Genomic DNA, 21455 nt, shown 5'->3' with positions numbered 1-21455 from the left:
GTTGACTTTTAATAATCACAATGCCAAAATATTTTGGCGTACAATAGGTACGTGACCAATGACCATTCATGCCATAATAATGATATTATTTTCTTATATCATCTCAAACCTCCTTCTAGAGGTGAGTGTGGTATATACCACTAGCACGCTCATATTCTTCCAAAAATGAATATGTATTCTTAAATCAGATGTTGTCACATTCACATCATGAATAGACCATAATCATCTATATGTGCTTTATAAAATCTCATGTCAAATCAATGACAAATATTTTCACAAGTGGGGGATTATTTTGAGAATCCTTATTATTCTCATTATCACAATGATGACGATTATAATTTCGTCTATTGCCACGTCCACATCCATTGATACATTCATAGTGATAATTTTGTCTTCTTTCAAACTTATCACATACTGCTATCACATTCTCTTAAGGGAATGAGAATGGAGCAAATTCAATGGGGCGGATTTCCACTTTTTGTGCCCATAATCATATATGAATTTGATCATGGCAAGACATAGAAACTTTTACCATTTTAGGTGGTTATAATTTCTTACAAACTCCATTAGAGTTATAATCAAACTTTGTTGTCTTTGCTTGTATATAAAATCAAAGTATAGAATAAAAGAGAAAAATACGTTAAAATACTTACCTTAAATCCAGAATTTAATCATGAAGGAAGTTCATGGAATAATTGACAATCATTATGCTCAATCCCAAAGCTTCTACTCAATTGGTTAGAGTCTCGTGCTGATAACGTGTTATGAAACAATAAAAGAAGAAGAATAATATTGCAGAGAAAAGTAGGGAGAGAGAATTCTTATTGATTCGGGATGAATTACAATGGAATAGAACCCTCTATTTATAGGGAGAGGGACCTCTCTAAATATAGACATTCACCGTAAATATAATTGTATTTATAACATATTTAAAATTTTAAATTATGCATTGTATACTAGTTTATAATATATCAAACTAAATATTATGCAATTTGTAATACATCAAATTAAATATTATATACAATTTATAATATATCAAACTAAATATTAAATAATTCTTGCATACCAATTCATGCATTATTCATTATCATTAGTAATTGATTACTATTTCAGTCGGTTCATTTTACTTTTTCTCCTTTTGCTAGAAGATTACTGTTTTGTGGAATAAAATTGGAAAAATAGCTAAAAGAACAAGGGAAAAAAATTGTGGTCCAATTAGCAAGCAAATAACACCTAAATCATCAAGCGGGTCGGGTGCTGCTCAATAGAGAAGAGACCATCGAAGCAGAAAAGCTTCAGTTCCATACATTTTTCCTGGTAAAGTTTTAATTTTTCGTTTAATTTACTCTCCTAAAATTCTGGGTTTTGCTTTTTGTAACTTCACTAGGTTGTATTGACTCTTTGATTTGTCATTTGAATTCTTAGAGTTAAATGCAGAATAAAATAAAGGTTTTTAGGTTTTAATTCTGTAAAATTTTCAGTTTGATACTACATTAGCTTTTGAATATCCATGAGGTTCGAAATGAACAAATAATAATTTCTTCTTGTTTTAAGAGTAACTAAAATATATTTTGATGTTGTTGGAAGGTTCAGTATTTTGGGGAAATTTTAACCTTCCAGTAACTTTTGCGTAGATTGTATTTGTGTTAGGAAATCCATTAAATAGAATATGTAATTGAGTACTCATAGTAGTCTTTGACCTGTGAAAGTTATCTTTCATGTAATGACATGCGGACTCTCCAAAATGCCGCCGCACCTGTGTCGGTCCTGTCGGATCCTTCAAAAATGCACTACTTTTGGAGGATCCAACACGCACTCACCAATATTTTTGGGGAGTCCAAGCAACATAGCTTTCAGGATATTGTCTCTACATCATGATCAAGCCAAACGAGTAATCTACTCCCCTTTTTGATCAGCAATTCGAAATTAAATTTTAAGTTTCATAGTCCCTGCCCACAAACTTGTACTGTATGCTGAAGATATTTCTTTTGTTAACCAACCAACTTTATGCTGCTGTATTTTGTAGAATGAAGGAGACTAGAAAAAAGGTATTCTCAAATGTGCAAATCTGATAAAATTGAGCGATGCAACCCATAAAATCCTTTTTCTTTTACTTCCCAACAGCTATAAAAGAAAGGCCATTCGGTCAAGGGGTGTTATCTCCAGAACAATTCTTTATTGTGTTCTCCACCTCTTTCTCATCAAAAGGCCTTTTCATTATTGCATTCCTTCTCTGAGCATAATTATCATTTGAGGTCTATTATCAACAACAACATACCCAGTATATTCCCACATGTAGGGTTTGGGGAGGTTAGTGTGTACCTTGTGCAAGTAGAAAGGCTGTTTCCAAAAGACCTTTAGCTCAGGCAAGCACAGTCACAACAGTAAGGCAAATCAAACATATAAAAATAGTAGAGAGTCATAGGAAAAGAAATAGTAGCAACAGCGAGATAGTAACTAACCGAAGCATAAGCAATACCAGATAATACTAGAAATCCAAGAAAAAGACAAAACAAGAGTAATACTACAGCTACCGTAATGGAAGGAAAGTACGCTCTACTACTACTAATCTTTTACTCTAATCCTCGACCTCTACAACCTCCTATCAAGGGTCATCTTCTCAGTCAGCTCAAAATGCGCCATGTCCTGCCTAATCACCTCTCGCCTCTTCTTCTCTGGCCTTCCTCTACCTCTCCCCAGACCACAATGTCCAACCTCTCACACCTATTCGAGGTCTATTATTTGTAAATGAAACGATTGCGATGCCATTCTCAACCAATAGCAAGGTCAATTGCACTTCGTTCATGTGCCGGTTCTTTCGGAAAATATGCTGATTCATGAGAATTGCTTCACTTTCTTAATTGGATACAGGATTTTTTGAGCTCTTCTTCTCTGCTCTGTTTTCTTTGTATTATCTTTTAAGCTACTAAACTCATGAATGAACGCATTTCCAGAGGTCTTTCTGTTGACTTCAACCAGTAGTCAGGTGAAGTTTTGTCAATATCGTGAAAGTTAGTTTTCATGTCACCCACCAATTTGGAGATCCGCAGGTCCTCTCTAGATCTTGCCCGCATTTTGTTCCAGTACTATTACAGATCTGCAGCAGTGGAATTTCCCTTGGATGAAAAACGCTTCCATAGTATAAATTTGCTTGTTGAATACATCAGTAGTAAGCACATTGTATAAGATGTATGAAGCAACTAAAATTTATTAATCAGGCGTCGTAATGAATAGTTCAAGCTTTTTCTTGTACTATTTAAAATTTAGCTTAAAGGCTAATGGAATTTCGGGAGTGTTATGGTATTCGCTCTGTATTAATTGTCTGTACTTCTGTGAAAATAGATGGGAGTATTCAATATGGCTATAAAACCTGTAATTGTCTCAGTTTAAGGTAGTGAGTTCTCAAAGCATAGTATAAGAGATGTAAAGAAACAAAATTTCTGGTGAGTCATTGAAAAACTCTTGCCACAGTTCTTCCTCGATACCAAATATCCCATGGGAATATATTCTGAAGCAGCCCATTCTCTGTGACCATTCATGCCATTCAGCCCAAGGTCTCCCAGACCACCAATGATGTCCTGTCAAATGAGTAGCATCCCATCAAATTATCATGAACTTGGCATAACTTGACCTTTCAGTGAGGACAATATAGAGAATAGCTGATAGTCACCTTTGCTTGAGGGGTGATATTAGGTAACTCAAGTTATTAGTGAATTGTTATCCAGCTGATTGTCTGAATTGTCTGATCTGTAACATGTTTTCATCGCAATCAGTCACCATAAATCTTATCGTAAACACTTTGATTTAAAATCTATTTATAGTATGCAGTACTAGATTAAGGTTCAATGCATGAATATTGATGTGAAACTGATGAAAGAATTGTAATCAGCACTCTTAAGGCAGTGTTCTGATTTTGTACGATAAATCACAAAATATAACATAGAGAAAATTATGTAGACGTTATCTACTAATCGTTTCTTTGTCAAAGCATTATTTCTTTTACTGTGTGTACCCATAATTGTAGGTGAAAAAGAGTACAACCCAAGGATTTTTCTGTCTTATCTTCTGATATCAGCGGTAGATATGGCATTTGGAATCGTCCTTCCGAGCTGTAAAACTTGAATTCGATAAATTGATTAGGATTTTGAATATCATAGTCAATTAATTACAATCCAACGGTTTATGGAATAAAATCATTATTGCCATTAATAGTACAATCCCTTGCATCACTTAGCAGCATGAGATGCTGCAGGTGTTGCTGAACATAATCTTATCATTCATGCCACCTTGAGTGTTGTCACAGGGGCATTTTCTGTCTGCCGAAAACCTGCCCGTTGTGCGGTAGTCAAGTCCCAACTTGACTCAGCCTTCACCCTATTTCTTTCGTTTTCGGGGTTCAGCACTTAGAATAATTTCAAGGCAACATAAAATAAGTAAAGGCACAAGCAGAATTACGGAACCCTTTCCCAACCTTTTATAATAAATGAATTACAAAGGAAAATCTCGAGTTTGGCAAGGTGCTGCCACCCTTGGCAGACACCAACTCACAAAATTGCCGACTCTTGCACAATCTGCCTTATAAAAGCCCCTGCCTAAGACATTTCGTGCTGCTCACTGATTTTGGCAAGGCAATGGCACATAATTTGCCATGCTCAAGCCTTGATATAGACAACCCTATCCCTACATCTTGCCTATTTTCCCTCCCTGGGTACTTCGACGTTTTTGGGGCTGTTAAGACACATATTTATAGTGTAGTCAGCCCATTTCAGTTTTTCCTATTTAAGTTGACACCCCCAACTGATAGGCCATGATCACCCATGATAAAAAACGTGCATGTTATGATCTAACATGCCTAAAAACGTGCATACACTTAGCCCTATTATCAACCACTCTTTGGACAAGGCAGTTGTAACCGACCAACTGCACAACATGTGCACAACACACTTGATAACCGCTCCATGTGCGTGTTTCTGGCCAGCTGCTGTACGCCTAAGGCTGGCATTGCGCCCAGCCTTGCCCTTTGACACTGCTCCGCCCCAATGCCATAGCCACAGCTTGTCGCCCATGACTTAGCCGCATGCACGCCCGCTGCCACAGCCGCTTGTTCATGTCAAGTCGCCCCTACTTGATCAAGTCTGCCCTTTGCCAATGCCAAGCTGATAGTAGCATAAAGTCACCAAGCCATGATGCCATTTCACTTGCTAAGTCGTTTGCCCACAAATTCCTTAGGTGCCAGCCCGCTCACCTAAGCCAAGGCAACACCGTGTTGCCAATGCCACTGCCTTGACACTAAGCCGCTTTGTCTTAGCGCCTAGGTCTTTCCCGCTTTGCCTTGTCAAGTTTTCGTCCAGCCCGCCTTGTTCCTTCAAGACCTTGGCCTTTTCTTGCACACAGCCCACTCGTGCTTTAGTGTAGTCCGTCACACCTTAGCCTTCCAATAGTGGTGTAGTCCGTCACACTTAGCCTTGCAACAGTTTGTTGCCATTGACAACGCCCGCATTGTCTTGCATGTTGATTTCCCCCGCACATAAGCCAATGGTAAGGCCATCATGCCAAATCCTCGCCACTGCCGCGCCATTTGCCGATCAACTTTGTGAAGGGTCTAACAAGTATCTCTTACCTGTGTGAATATTGTTTGAGTGACCTTTGAACTATTATGTATAGAAGCATGATATGTTGCAGGTGTGTCTGGACGTAATCCTATTATTCATGCCATCTATATTCTCTTAATCTGTGTGCATATTGGTCGAGCGACCTTTGAACTGTTTCGTATAGACATGAATTCTTTTAATTCTATGGAAAATAGTCTTTTGCCTCAAAGTTATGTACTTGCTTTGAGGAAGAATCTAATAAGATGCTGCATTGTGATTTTTTTATAGGAGTTGTAACTTGTAACTGAACTTTAATGGTTTTTATTTCCTGGAAGATTATTTTGGCTCTCGCTTATTCCTCATCTTTTTTATCTCGCAGTTATTCAGATCCTTAAACATCCCGCTTTATCTCACTTGATGTCTCGCAAGCGCAATGTCATTGTTGCAACAGGCTTGGTAGCTTTTGCAGCTGCTGGCTTGTCCTTTCCATTTTACATGGCGTAAGTAAAACTTTGTTGCTAGTTACAAATAAAGAGGCAATCTCTCAAAGTATTGCTTGATTGAAAGTTATCATGGTTTCAATTCAGGTCAAGATCATCAAGGGCAACTCCAGTTATTGATTCATCAAAGCCATTACCACCCCAGGCGACTTTTCGTGGGCCTTACATCAACACTGGATCGCGTGATATTGGACCTGATCATCAAACTTACTCTAAGAAATAACATCTTGCTTAATTAGAATTTAGTATGCTAGCAATTGAAGTTGATAAGATTTTTTCTCTCTGTTTCCATGTTCTGTATTTAGTGAAAGGAGATAAATAATGACCGTCTGTTGAATCTGCGTTACTCTCATTATGTTCTGGTCTTCTGGAGAGAACCTACTGCAATGTCGATATTACCTCTTAATCAGCCTGGATTGATGAAGGACATTAGCATGTTGAGAATGAATCTTTTTGGGATAGTCGAGGAGCGCCCTAGCTGGCCTGGACACCACTATTATAAAAAGAATGATGTTCTTTTAGGGAAAGAGGGACTCGTTCATAATATCCTTTCACACATATAGTTGTGTCGTTGCCTGTTCAGTGAATATTTCGTTCAGAAACAGCTTTCTGTAAAATGCAGCTTGCGGGAACAACAGAAAAATGCCTTTGAACTGTCTAACCATATATAATGCATTTGTACTCTTCATTTCAAACATGCCTTAGAAATTATATATCAGCTCCAAAAAATTAACTTCTGATCCGGTATTATGAATAATTTTCTATTTTCATTTGGCCACTTGATGTTTGCAAAGGAGAATCGCCAATGATACTTATGTATCGGGAATTACAATCTTGGTTTAATTTGCCTCACACTTGTGAGTTTTCTTCTTTTCATTACTCCAAAACGTATTACTCCTACTAGTTTTTTGTTCACATTCTTTAACGATCTTGTTAAATAAGAAAATGTCTTACTGCGATTGCAAATCAAATATTTATGGTTACAACTTGCAAGATAACATGCCTTTGACAGCAGAGAATGCTCCAACACAACCGAAAAATGGAAACGGGTGAGAAGCGCATCAACAAGTGAAAGTTGAAAAGAAGAAAATTGATGTATCGTGACCATTAAAAACACCAATCGACGTGATCATGTACGTAGATCAGTCTTCAAACCTTGAGCGTTGAGTCGTTGACAGTTAACCATTCCATTCATCTCCTCTACACTTTCACCTTTCATTTTCTTTCTGTCCTCTTCTCACTAAGATACTTCCAGAAAACTCACCAAAAAACAACCAAACTCAATTCAACACTTTGTTCATATCTTGCACGCAAACCCTTCTTCTTTTTCTTCTTTATACCATTGAATATAATATTAGTACCCTCACATAAAAAAAAAAAAAACTCACTACTCAATTTCATCACATTAACCCAATGGCTTCTTCTCTATTATACTCCCCACCCCCAACTCCTCAAATTCTTTCAACTTTTTCTTCCTTTCATTCTTCTCTCCCTATTACAACCCAAACTTCTTATCAAAGTAAAAGAAGAAAAAGAAGGCCAATTTCATTTCCTCTTAGAGTAGCTGCACCCCCAACAACACCTTCAGCTAACGCCACTAGTGATATTGATGAAGTAAATACACAAGATGATGAACAAGATTCATCCTCAAAATTCTCTTGGAGAGATCATTGGTACCCAGTTTCTCTAGTTGAAGATCTTGACCCTAATTTACCTACCCCATTTCAGCTCCTCAACAGAGACATAGTTCTCTGGTTTGATAAATCTAACTCTCACTGGGTTGCTTTTGATGACAAATGCCCTCATCGCCTTGCTCCTTTATCTGTAAATCCAATTAACCCCACTTCTCAATTTTGCTTAAAAAATTGAATCTTTTTCAACATTTTGACATGTGGGTGTTTTATCCTATCGACCCACTTTCTCAATTTTGCTTCAAAAATTGTATCTTTTTGAACATTTTGACATGTGGGTGTTTTGTTTTGCTTAAAAAATGAAACTTTTTCAATATTTTGAAATATGGGTATTTTATCCTATTGACCCACTTCTCAATTTCTAGCAATTTTGCTTAAAAATTGAATCTTTTTCAAGATTTCGAAATATGGGTGTTTTATCCTATATTCCTATTGACCCAAAAATTGAATCTTTTTCAACATTTTGAAATATGGGTGTTTTGTTTTGCTTAAATAATGAAACTTTTTTCAAGATTTTGAAATATGGGTGTGTTTTTTGTTTGTTTGTAGGAAGGGAGAATAGATGAAAATGGGGATTTGCAGTGTTCATATCATGGATGGTCATTTAATGGATGTGGATCTTGTACAAGGATACCTCAGGCTGCATCTGAAGGACCTGAAGCTAAAGCTGTTCAATCTCCAAGGGCATGTGCTACTAGATTTCCTACTATGGTTTCTCAAGGACTACTCTTTGTTTGGCCTGATGAGAATGCTTGGGAGAGAGCTAAGGCGACTAAGCCCCCTATGTAAGTTTCTCACTCCCCATAAATTTGTTTATTAAACTATTGTTTAGTAATCATGTGGAGTTAGGTTATACTAATAGGTTATCTTTACTATAGTGACTTACTTAAAATATGCTCATTATTTTATTAAGTTATCATTCACTAACCATGCCGAGTTAATTTATGTTATAAGCAATAGGTAATCTTGACTATACTTAAGTGAATTGTTTAAAATATATTTGTTTTTTAATGGGATTCTTTAGGTTGCCTGAAGATTTTGATAAGCCTGAGTTTGCAACTGTGACAATTCAGCGCGATTTGTTTTATGGCTATGATACTCTAATGGAGAATGTCTCCGATCCTTCTCACATCGATTTTGCGCATCACAAGGTAAGCATGCAACATTTTGTTCCGGTTTGGCTTCTAAGTTAATTGATATTCCACTTTGGGACCTAAGGTTTTATTTGCTTATTTACTAATTCATATCAAGTTGACTAAGGCAAGTATTAGCTACTCAAGTTCAGCCTTTTCAAGCTTAGATCAAATTTTATTCTAGTACTTGCACAATAGTTCAGTGATCAGCTTGAGTATTAAACCAGCATGATACATTGTTTAAACTAGTAAGAAAGCTCAAGCTGAAGTGGGTTCAATGAATATGTGATAAGGAGCTGAGCGCAAACCTGTTAGTAACCTTGATTCAGGCCTTCAAAGAAAGACCAAAGACTAAGCTCAATCTGTGAACTCTTTTAACTTGTAACTCATTTTCTACTGGATAACCCAATATTTAATCTGAGTAATAAAATTCAGCTTCTAAAATTAGAACACTTATTCTTTAATACAGTATGTAAATATAAGGGTAAAACTATTGGAAAAAGTCATTACTTGACTCCGCCCGCCTATCAAAATTAGAAGAGCAACAGGATGTGATCCACGTCTACTCGGTAGAGAATAAAGGAAAAGGAGGAAGTATACTGCCACTGTCAAATTTAGAGACTCATTCCATATCGCCATAGTTGTCTGCTTCATTAAACATTGAAGAAAGAACATATCAATTAATTATCAATTGGAGTCTCTTAGAGATACATTTAAACTAATAGGTGAAATACACGGAAGTGGGGTAATCTTTTGATGAAGTGCTATGTGATCCTTGAGTTGATGCTTGTAGTAGATTGAACTTCTAGATGTGACATTTTACATTCAAATAAAGGAGCTTAAGTTGGTTCTAAAACAGAATGTGGTGTATTTAGTTGGGTCGAAACAACTATTATACTTGCAACAAAGAATAAGTAATTGTGATGTTCTGAAAACCTGGTTAGGATATTGATCATGCAAACTCAGGAGAGATGCTAAATGAAGAGATTGGTCTGTCTGGTGAAAAGTTTGTTAGTTACCATAGCCAATGAGGTATGAAAACAGATTGATCAGAGAAGAGTGGGTCAAGAAGAGCATGAATAAGATATACAGGAAAGAGACTTCTTAATCTTTTACTTCTCAAAAAGGACTCCTTTATCTTCTGCACCTCTGCATATCTTTAGGAATGCGCAGTCTTACTCCATCTTTTATCTATACTACTAATAAAGTTGTCAACTTTATTGACTATCTTGGTGTCTCTTAAAAAATGTGGTCGTTCTCTATTGCTTAAGACCAAAATTGCCCTCAAGTTCCTACATACAAGCTTGACTGGTAATAGCATTAAATTGATCTTTTTACTATGCTCTACTTCCTATTTTAAAGCCATTATCCTCTGTTTTTTAGCTCTTCAATGCTAGATATTTTTTTACTTCAATTATTAGAAATTTATATTAGATGAATAACAACTACATCTCAATCCCAAACTAGTTGTAGTCTGCTATAGGAATCCTCTATCCATTCTGTTATTCAATTCATTCCAATACTCAGTAATTTGTCTTTGAAAACAAGTCAGGAGTTATCCAGAAACTAAATTCTCTAAATCTTTCACTTCTCCTTACTCTCGTTTACTTATATGACCAATCAAAATAATTTTATACTAAGAATATGCACACAAGTCTACCGTAATTTCTAGTTTAAGATTTATCCTTTCACAGCAAAAAACGAAAATAGACTTTGGTGTTCTGGTGATGTGTGGTAAGCTCTCATAAGCTATGGGTTGTTTGGTATGTGGGCACCATATAAACTTCAGATCAACCTGTTTAACATGTGAAGAATGTGGATTTTTTGAGCTTCTAAGACAATAAGCTCGACTCTCAGCTTGGAGTCTTGGACAGATCATATACGACAGATTTAAGATTGCTCCTAGAAGGTTTTCTATTCCAGTTATCTGGCGTGGTATTAAGGTGTAATCATACCTTACTTTCTGTCCGAAGATAAGTAAATCCATACTTATGGAGCAATTGATGGAAGTTGTACCACTGGAAACTGGAGTGTTACGTATCATTTTATGACTTCCATGCTGCTTTTATCAGTTAATGCATACTATATGGTCCTCATTCCTCAAAACTACCAAAATAGCAGCTACTGTCTGTTCTGTAAATATAACTTTTTGTAGCTCTGAAGTAGAGCTTTCAACTCCGTGGCTAAATCACTTTAATAATTAACCAATTAATACTGCTGCAGCTTGCTTAGTTTCCAACAAGAAATCCTTTTAGCTTACTTATCAATATTTTACAGGTTACTGGAAGGCGAGATAGAGCCAAGCCCTTGCCATTCAAGATGGAGGCATCTGGACCATGGGGTTTTGCAGGTGCAAACAATGATAAACCAAAAATTACTGCAAAGTTTGTCGCACCTTGTTACTCCATGAATAAGTAAGTTCATCACCCCAAAAGTAGATCATCTTTCCTGACTATCAAGGCAAGAAAACATGTATTCTATCAACTGTGATTAATCATCTTTAGGTAGATAAGCTTGCATCAGTCTTTCCCTTTCTCGTGCTTTACAAAGTTTGTTATCTGCCAACAAATTGGGACGTTATTAATCAGTAGCATTATGTCCCGTTTAAGACATGGGTTCTGTAAGGTTATGTAACACTAGTAATCTTTTTGATCATTTAGTGTGAAGATTTTTTATATAGAAATCATGGTTTCATAGCTTTTCCAAACCTGGTGCATGATTGTGGTGTTTGGTGTGCATGTCTTTGTATGAATTACCTGCTCTAGGTAAATGTTGGCTGCTTTCGTTCTGCAACTATTTGCATGCCTGTATAACTAAGATTTCATTGGAATTTTTTCCAGAATAGAGATTGACACAAAGCTTCCAATCGTGGGTGATCAGAAGTGGGTGATATGGATTTGTTCCTTTAATGTACCAATGGCACCAGGAAAGACCCGATCAATTGTTTGCAGTGCTCGAAACTTCTTCCAGTTTACAGTGCCCGGGCCTGCTTGGTGGCAGGTAATAATGCTTCAATTTTACAATTATATCAGAAGATTCTACTCTTGTATATGCCCTTGGGAACAAATGAAAAGGTGTTCCTATATTTTCTGAAACAATTCACTCTTTGCGCATGGTTGAGGTGGTTAAATATTTACTTTAATAACAAACCCCAAAACCAAAACATATTGGTGATATACTAGCTCCATATTTTCTTAGAAAAAAATTCTGTATAGATCAAAATACTATCAATTGGTCCATGGATTTCTTATCTCACAATTTGGGAATTCAAGCTGCTGCGGAGACTAGTACAACTTGTGTCTCATTTTCCATGTGATTCGCAAAGTTTCTGTACTACCAACTCAGTGATAACCTCAAAAACCTATCAAAACAATAAGCTTTATGTCATTGGCTTTAAGGTGGGAACGTATGTTTTGGATCCACTATGCTAGCAAATGCACCATATGGAGAATAACTAGAATAAGACTGATCTAAAATTTGATTTTGAGTATTTAGATGGTTTTCTTGTAAAAAGAGTATGACCTACTAACTTAGTAAAGTAAATGAAACAATACCTTATCAAAAAGATTTTTAAAAAAAAAAAAAGAACAGATGGGAAAAGACGCAATTAGATCATGTCTTATCACTTCTTGTACCAGGGTACAAGTCCTGCTTTTATTTGTGAAGTTAGAAATAGTGGAAAGTGGATCATGTGTTTTTTCAAGTGACTAGTCGACATAAGCCTTCTAATGCTCGACTTGCTTGCTGATGCTTTCTCTAAGAGAAACAGCGAATGAATCACATAGAAGCTCATGTTCATGGTGGGAAAACTGCATGAGTTGGAACAGAATGATCTACACTTTCTTTGGGTATCTTGCAACTATAGTTGTGATGTTAAGGTCACATAAAAGCAGGGACTGTAAACTACTTAGTGCTTCGGCCCAAGTTGATGCTGTGGCTGTTTCTGAAGCCTTCCAAAAATATTGTGTAATAACGTGATATTCTTATCTTTTGGATTTCAATGTAGATTTATAGCTGTAGCATTGACGATTTTATTGTTCAGAGTTCAGTGGCAATATTTAATCATAATAACTGGGATTTTTCCATGATGTGCTGACAACAGGTTTTCCCGAGATGGCAAGAGCACTGGACTTCAAATAAGGTGTATGATGGGGATATGATTGTTCTTCAAGGTCAAGAAAAGATTTTTCTTGCAAAGTCAAAGGAGAATTCTACTGATGTCAACAAGGAGTACACGAAACTCACATTTACACCCACTCAAGCTGATCGTTTCGTTTTGGCATTTAGAAATTGGCTTAGACGGCATGGTAATAGTCAACCTGAATGGTTTGGTAATGTAGACCAACAACCATTGCCATCTACCATCTTATCCAAACGCCAGGTATGGATTCTTGAACTCCAAAACCAACTGAATTTTCGCTAGAAAGAATCAGTTTGCTCTTTGAATATTTTCTTGTCCATTTCCTTCTCGAGACCTCTCTTCATATCTTCGCCCTTGTAATATATGGGTTACTTTTTCAGTTCTTCATATCGTTATATTACAGATGATGGACAGATTCGAGCAACATACACTCAAGTGTTCATCTTGCAGAAACGCTTACTACACATTCGAGAGATTGCAAAAGATTCTGATTGGCGCAGTAGTGGTGTTCTGTGCAACTGCAGGCATTCCTGCTGATATCAAGCTACGTGTTATCTTGGCTTCATCTGCAGTTTTAAGTGCCGGATTGGCATACCTCCTCCATGAACTGCAGAAGAATTTTGTCTTTGTTGATTATGTACATGCAGAAATTGATTAAAAGTGATAAGAGGGTCTTGCCAACTCAACACCTCTAAGCTTGTTCTTTCTACTCTTAGCTGCAGATAAAAATTGTATACTGCAGAGTATATCATTCGTATACATGTATATATGACTGAGATTTGTAGAGATGTATAAAAGAAAGTTTTGCTCATTCTTCTTAATCACAAACCTGTATATGGTAGTCTCCCCTACTTTAATCAAAAACATATCTATTGTCTAGATCAAAGTCTAAGGGGTAGTTTTGGTTGAAGGAATAAGGGCTATCCTGGGATAAACACCAAGATGACAAAGATGTCAATCTCAACAACCCTTCTCCCAAAGTCTTTAAGAAAGTCAAAGTCAAAATTGAAAATAAAAGTTTGTGCAAATTTGTCTAGTGTAAACCAAACACGTGTTTTATATTTTAATATCATGTTAAATTATGCGATTGTTTAATTGTTTAATTTAAAACTTAAAATATAAGAAATGACGCTCGAAACATTTAGATTTTATTTAATTTAAATTCATAAAAGAATTCGGACTATAATTTAATACATATTAGTTCAGTTGAATATTGTGGGTTAAACAACTCAATTTGAATTTAAGTGATTTTGTAGGGATGTTTAACGTAATTTATCCTTTATCATTGATGCCCAAATTTGTGTCACGTGTCAAGTGACGTACTTGACGTGCCAAATCAATTAAAGGAGCCAATGAAACTATCTCATACTAAATGATGTGGTATGCTAAGTTTAATCAAAAGGTCAATAAGAATGTGTCAAATGTACAAATGACATATTCCAGTCAATCAAATATAATTTTATCAGTGGTTCAATCTGATAGGTCATGGATTCAAATAAACCAATCAAAACAAAGTAAATGAATTTGTTCTTATCACAACTTCTTTCTTCCATTACTGTAAAAGGGAAAGAATCACAAAAAGAAGTAGGTGAGTTCTCAAAATTAATACTTAGTATTCCTCCATTATAAGCTATAAGCATGGATGAATTATTTCTATACAAGTTTAAAGCATCTAAAATCAAGAAACAAGTTCAAGTTAAGTCAAAATTCAAGGCATGTGGGTTATTAAGCATCATTATCTTATCACTTATTCTTGTTACAGATTTTGATTAAATCTGCTAATGTTTAGGAGCATTTCTAGCAGTAGTTATTGTTTTGAAATAAGTCTTCCTCCTAATTGTTTGGGAGTATAGCTAGTAGTAGGGTTGTGCACGGATCAGATCGGATTGGATTTAGCATATTTCGGATCGAATTTCGGATTTCGGATTCTAGAAAATACAATCCGAATCTGATCCGAATTAATGTCGGATCGGATCGGATTTTAAACTTTGGATCGGATCAGATTTTCAGATTTCGGATCGGATTATTAAATTTCAAACTCATATGTATATTTTCTTTGTAAAAGAGGCAATACAATAAGAAAAATTCATGTTTCTGTAAATGAGAGTACTATGGTGCCAATATAGCTAAATCCATCAATTGTAAAGGTAATAACTTGGAGGAAAATGCAAAAGGAAGTACTAATTAATCGATATTAAAGTTTAGTATTTATACATGCCCTAATAATTTCATATTTCGGCTCGGCTCGGATTAAAATTATACCAATTCGAAATCCAAAATTGAACGGATCGGTTCGGATTTCGGATATCCGATCCAAATGAACAGCCTTAGCTAGCAGTCAGTTTCCTTTACTTTAGCTCTAGGTTGTTATTCTTTCGTTGTTGAATGAATAAGATCATCCTTTTACTGCTTTCCTTATCAGATTTTATACGGTATCAAAGCTCTCATAAGCTCTAACAAGTCATATCTATTTTTTTCCATCTATGGCTGCACCAGGAAATACAATCACTCTGGTTGATATTAACTTTGGTGATGCTACTGCTGCCAACAGTAATGTAAGTGTAGCTTCATCTACCACTCATGTCATATAATTCAATCTCGTTTCTCAATTACCTATCAAACTACAAGGTAACCTCAACTTCTCAACATAAAAAGCACAACTTATGATGCTACTCAATGCCATCAACTCATGGAATATCTTGATGGAACAAAACCTGCACCACCAATGACTGTTACATAAAATGACCTTATGACTCCAAATCCCAGGTACCAATTCTGGTTCTCTCGGGATTAACTGATCCAACAAGAAATGATGACATCCGTGGATCCTATCACTGCTCCTACTACAGTCACTACTCCATCTGCTTGGAAACACCTTCACACGGCTTATGCCAACAAGAGCCACACTCACACTTTTAGCTTGCGAGACCAATTGCAAAATATTAAGAAGGCCTCTAAATCCGTTACAGAATACTTACAAGAGTCTCTCTCTCTCTCTCTCTCTCTCTGGTGCACTCAAAGTTGTTGGTTCCCAATCACCGATGACGAACTTATCATCAAGATTCTAAGTGGCTTAGGCCCTGAGTACCGTGAAATCTTTGCTATTATCAGAGCACGAGACTCAGCTTTGAGTTTTGAGGAGTTATTTCATAAGCTCACAGATCATGAGCTTTTCCTCAAGCACCAAGACCTTGAGAACTCATCTTCCATCATCACAGTTGTGGTAGCCCATAAGATCAACCTACCATCCCAGGCTAACATGAACCATATCGTCACTTCAACAACTAGACATGAAATTAATTCCCATCTCAACAATCAGGTTACAACAATCCGCAAAAGCGGAGACAATTAAGACAATCTCCTATATGTCAACTATGCCAAAAATTTGGTCACGTTGCAGATGTATGTCACTCCAAATCGCACAATCACTTTGAAGTTAAGGCCGACTTTGCTTCAGCTCTATAGTCAAGCGGAAACTCCTAGGTTCTAGATTATGGTGCGACTCATCATGTCACTGTTGAGCCTCACAACCTTGAGAAGTATACAGGAAATGAGAAAATATTTATGGATGACGGTAAAATCATTCCCATCACTCACATTGGTTTAACTCAAATACAAGCATCTAATTCTACTTTTAGACTTTCCAACACTCTATGTACCCCATCAATAAAAAGAATCTAATTTTTGTAGCTAAAAATTGTCAAGATAATATACCATTTGTTTAATTTTTCCTTTTAATTTTCTTGTGAAGGACCTGCATACTCGGAAACTGCTGGTATAAGGCCGAAATGAGAATGGACTTTATCAACCCTAACTTCCATCTATCAACCTCGCCTCCATAAAAGCCCAGTTCAGCTGTTGCATTGTCGCTTGGGTCATCCTCATTTAGCAATTTTAAATTTTATTTTGAAGAAATTTTCTTTACATACTGCTGTTAAGGACAAATCTAAATTTATAATGCTTGTTCATCTAGTAAAGCGCATCATTTGTCATTTCAACGACTCACTTTATCTAGTAATATTCCCCTTCGGGTTATTTTTAGTGATTTATGGGGACCATCATCTGTTTTATCACTAGACAAAAAAAATTATTTTTTGTATTTTTGTTGATCAATACACCAAGTATACTTGGCTGTATATAATTAAAAATAAAAGTGAAATCAAATCTCTATTCCAAAAATTTCATCCTTTGGTAGAATTGTTTTTCGAAATAATTTATACAGATGTTGGGGTGAGTGCACAATTCTTCAGTTTTATCTTCAATAAAATGGCATTGAACACATAATTTCACCTCCCTATATGCTACAACATGTTGCCCATAGCTAAACGTCGATATTGCCATATTTAGAAATAACCAAAACTCTTCTCCAAGAAACTTTCCTATCACAAGAACTATGGTCTTTTGCCTGCCATCATATTGTCTATCTCATTAATTGGCTTTCCACTCCCATTCTAAATAGCGAGTCACTCTACCAAAAATTATTTGTTAAACCACCCAACCAGACCACTCTTAAAATCTTTAATTGTCTATATTATCCATGACTTAAACCCTACACAAAAATAAGGTGGAGCCCAAGTCTACAGGTTGTGTGTATTTAGGTGTTTCTCAAAGCCATCTATATTTGCTTTGACCCAATTCAGTCAAAAATCTTCATAAGTAGTGACGTTCTTTTTAAAAAAAAAATATTTCTTAATATATAAAATAAACATTAAAACTTACATAGGAAGAAATTAATTTCAAAGAGAACACTCCTAGGCCGATTCAAATTCAAAATTCCTCTCTAGATATAGCTCTACCAATACAAGTCTCCTTGGAGTCCAATTTACCTAGTCCACTATTAAGTGATACTCGCTCCTTCAGTTCTGGCCAGGTACCAACATCCGATCCGATGCTGAGAATCTAGGTAATTCTTAACTATTTTCCCCTTCTTTCCCATATCATACCACTTTAGAAACCCAGCCTCCACCTTTGCTACCATACCAAAGACGTAAATCCAGCACCAACACTCTTAACTCTGACCACTACTGCATCATCCCTAGCCACCTCTTCGCTGACAACTTCTTCACTCCCCGGCAACACACGTTCATCCAACCCATTTTCTAGTAACTCCTTACCAGAATAACCACCATGCCAAGACCAAATCGTATATAACCACTAGGTCCCATAATAATATTTCAAGCCCAAAAGTCAATTCAGTTTGCTAACTCATTTATCTACTACGCCAACAACCTTCAAACAAGCTAATATCCATGAATAGTGGAGACAAACTATGAAAGCAGAATACGTTGCTTTGATGAGGAATCGAACTTGGAAATTGGTACGGAGAGACCCAATAAAAATCTTATGGATTGCAAGTGGTTGTATCACATAAAAGAAAAGCAGATGGCTCTATAGATCGATACAAAGCTCACCTGGTTGCAAAGGGGTTCACACAGCGCCTTGGCTTGGATTTTCACGAAATCTTCAGTCTGATTGTCAAACTAACAACAATGCGGCTGGTTTGTCCATAGCCGTGCAACATAGTTGGCCAATTCATTAACTCGACGTCAACAATGCTTTCTTACAAAGCCAGTTGGCTGAACAAGTTTTTATGTCTCAACCTTAGGGATTTGTTGATTCCCAATTTCCTTCTCCTATTTGCAGATTGAAGAAGAAAGCCCTTTATGGTCTTAAACAAGCCCATCGGATACGGTATACTGCACTGCATGATCATCTACAAAAAAGGAATTTATTAAGTCTTAATCTGACACCTTTTTTATTTATTCAAAACAACCTGCCTGCAACAATTTATGTGATTGTCTATGTTGATGATATCTTCGTCACAGAAAATCATCCTAGGTTGATTAGGCATGTTATTGATTCCTTGTCTTCTCATTTTTTTTAAGAACTTGGTTATTTAAACTACTTTTACGGTGTAAAAGTTAAAAAGTGGTTGCAGTAAACTACCTCGGGCATATGATAGTTCTCCCCCGATTAATGACACTCTACAGGCGTACACTTGGTAAATTACAGTATTTATCATTACACGGCCTAACATCTCTTATGCTGTTGTCACAGTTTATGCACAAACCTGCTGATGAATATTGGAAGGCTGTTAATAGAATATTGGGGTATCTCAAAGCTAGAATAACTTCAAGTCTTCAAATTCTTTGCAACTCGGATAACAATCTTTACATGTATGTTGATGCATATTGGCTTGTAACCCGAATGACAGAATATCCACTTCGAGTTTGGTTCTTTTCTTTGGGTCCAATCCAGTGAGCTGGTCATCCAAAAAAAAAAAAAAAAAAACTATAGCTCGCTTATCTACTGAAGTAGAGTAGTAATCTATTGCAAATACTGTTGTTGGAACTCACATGGGTGCGAAACTTGCTCGATGAATTGCGTATCAACATTTCATATACACTCGCAGTTTTTTGTGATAATTCTCCTACTGTTTAGGAGCATTTATGGCCGTTTTTGAGTAAGTCTTCCTCTTAATTGTTTAGGAGTATAGCTATCCATCGGTTTCCTTTACTTTAGCTTTATTCTTTGGTGTATTTAAAGCTTGGTTGCTGAATGAATAAGATCATCCGTTGACTGCTTTCCTTATCAGATTTTATACAAATTATCTGTTCATGGTAATTGAATATCAAATCATATTTGTGACAATCATCGAATTATTTCTCACGACAATGTAAGTTCAAGATGAAGCTCTTGTGCCCCTGAATCAAACTAAACCTTTCACATCAATATCATGCTTAAACACCCTTCAATATAGTTTTATAGAGCTGGAGACTCTCCTGATGTTATAATACTCATTACTTTTTGAAATCAATAGTAAATGTTGTTACTTTGTTTTGTCTTAATTTCGTAGGCGTGAAACATAACAAGGTTTTCGTAAACATTCATGGAACAATAAGAAAAATTATCAAATTTAAACTTTAAAGTTCATGTTCAATCAATCTGCGTGAAATTAAAAAGATGGACTAATTAGAAAATCATGTTAACTTTAGGGATGATCATTAGATTTTTTTTCTTGAATCATAGTTATTAAACTATTTTTTGTAATAAAAAAGTCACTCAACCTTATTAAATATTAAAAAAATTACTAAATTATTTTTTGTAACAACAAAAATACTCAATTTTGCTTAAGTATCACAGAATGTCACTAGAAAGAAACAAATGAGATATTTACTTTGATACTCGAGCAAAGTTGAAGGACTCTTTGTTTACAAAAAAATGGTTCGGTAACTTTTTATAGTTAGATAAAATTAAGTAATTTTTTCATAACAAAACAAAATTTAATGACTTTGATGAGAAAATAAAAACTGAAGGACTATTCATTAAATTATCCTTATGTCAAATAATAGTTAATAATTGGCCTCAGGTTTTGTTTCCCGCTTAAACTAGAAATATTGAATTTAGTAGTGCCAAATTCAAATTATTCTTACATGCCTCGCGGAACCTTAGTGGCCTAATCTATCGTTCATTCATCCTTCCACCGAACGACTAATATCCACTATCCGTGCAAACCACCTAAAGCCAATAAAATACGCCCACGTGTATTCAAAACACTCATACCAACAAATCTTAAACGTCCCTTCTGTATTAAATTTAACGGCCCATATTCACGATCCGAGTCACTCCAAATCAACCAATCAAACCTCATACCACAAAAACTCTATATAAATCTCACCCACTCTTCTCTTTCTCACACAACAATTCTTCAATTCACAGTCTTTAATCTTCCTACTCTCTATTACTAAACCCAGTTTTCGATTCCAAAGTTCAGTTTCAATGGCACCAAAAGCAGAGAAAAAGCCAGCGGAGAAGAAACCAGTAGCAACAGAGGAGAGAAAGGCCGAAAAAGCACCAGCAGAGAAGAAGCCAAAGGCAGGAAAGAAGCTTCCAAAGGAAGCAGGCGCAGCTGGTGCTGATAAGAAGAAGAAGAGAGCAAAGAAGAGTGTAGAGACTTACAAGATCTACATTTTCAAGGTGCTGAAACAAGTTCACTCTGATATTGGGATTTCAAGCAAGGCTATGGGAATAATGAACAGTTTCATTAATGATATATTTGAGAAACTTGCTCAGGAATCTTCTAGATTGGCTAGGTATAATAAGAAGCCTACTATTACTTCTAGGGAAATTCAGACTGCTGTTAGGCTGGTTTTACCTGGTGAGTTGGCTAAACATGCTGTTTCTGAAGGTACTAAGGCTGTTACCAAGTTTACTAGTTCTTAGAATTGAAAAATGTTAGGTTTTTAAGTTTTTGCTTGTTCAATGATGTATTGAATAGATGAATCGTTTTTGATTAAATTTCTGTTGTTATAACTGTATTAATGAACCGTTTTGATTAAATTTATATTGCAGAGGGTACAATTATTTTATTGCTTTCGTAAGTTGGCCATATCCAATTG

At 35.9% G+C, this 21455-nt stretch overlaps 4 protein-coding genes across 5 annotated transcripts; all 4 read left to right on the top strand.

Annotated features, from left to right (window-relative positions):
* Positions 1-1154: 1154 nt before the first annotated feature.
* Positions 1155-6828, top strand: LOC109236992. The gene is made up of 3 exons (XM_019403233.1): positions 1155-1317; positions 5971-6091; positions 6179-6828. The coding sequence occupies exons 2-3, from the start codon at positions 6009-6011 to the stop codon at positions 6312-6314; spliced, it is 219 nt and encodes a 72-aa protein (XP_019258778.1). The 5' UTR covers positions 1155-1317; positions 5971-6008; the 3' UTR covers positions 6315-6828.
* A 385-nt stretch (positions 6829-7213) lies between these two features.
* On the top strand, positions 7214-13877 carry LOC109236990 (pheophorbide a oxygenase, chloroplastic). 2 transcript variants are annotated; one of them, XM_019403232.1, is made up of 7 exons: positions 7214-7915; positions 8332-8567; positions 8807-8933; positions 11193-11329; positions 11756-11915; positions 13018-13296; positions 13437-13527. In XM_019403232.1, exons 1-7 carry the CDS (start codon positions 7505-7507, stop codon positions 13461-13463), a joined length of 1377 nt encoding a protein of 458 aa, XP_019258777.1. In that variant the 5' UTR covers positions 7214-7504; the 3' UTR covers positions 13464-13527. The 2 variants fall into 2 exon arrangements, with proteins under 2 accessions (XP_019258777.1, XP_019258776.1); XM_019403231.1 differs by having other exon boundaries at positions 7220-7915; positions 13460-13877.
* Positions 13878-15868: 1991 nt separating this feature from the next.
* Positions 15869-16408, top strand: LOC109236967. The gene has a single exon (XM_019403207.1). It carries the CDS (start codon positions 15869-15871, stop codon positions 16406-16408), a length of 540 nt encoding a protein of 179 aa, XP_019258752.1.
* Positions 16409-20724: 4316 nt separating this feature from the next.
* LOC109236989 (histone H2B-like) lies at positions 20725-21425 on the top strand. The gene has a single exon (XM_019403230.1). The coding sequence runs from the start codon at positions 20836-20838 to the stop codon at positions 21277-21279; it is 444 nt and encodes a 147-aa protein (XP_019258775.1). The 5' UTR covers positions 20725-20835; the 3' UTR covers positions 21280-21425.
* The last annotated feature ends 30 nt before the right edge of the window (positions 21426-21455 follow it).

This window comes from Nicotiana attenuata, unplaced genomic scaffold (assembly GCF_001879085.1).
Source record: "Nicotiana attenuata strain UT unplaced genomic scaffold, NIATTr2, whole genome shotgun sequence".
Lineage (NCBI taxonomy): Eukaryota > Viridiplantae > Streptophyta > Magnoliopsida > Solanales > Solanaceae > Nicotiana > Nicotiana attenuata.
Note: the sequence above shows the minus strand (reverse complement) of the source record. Positions and strands in the feature narration are given on the sequence as shown.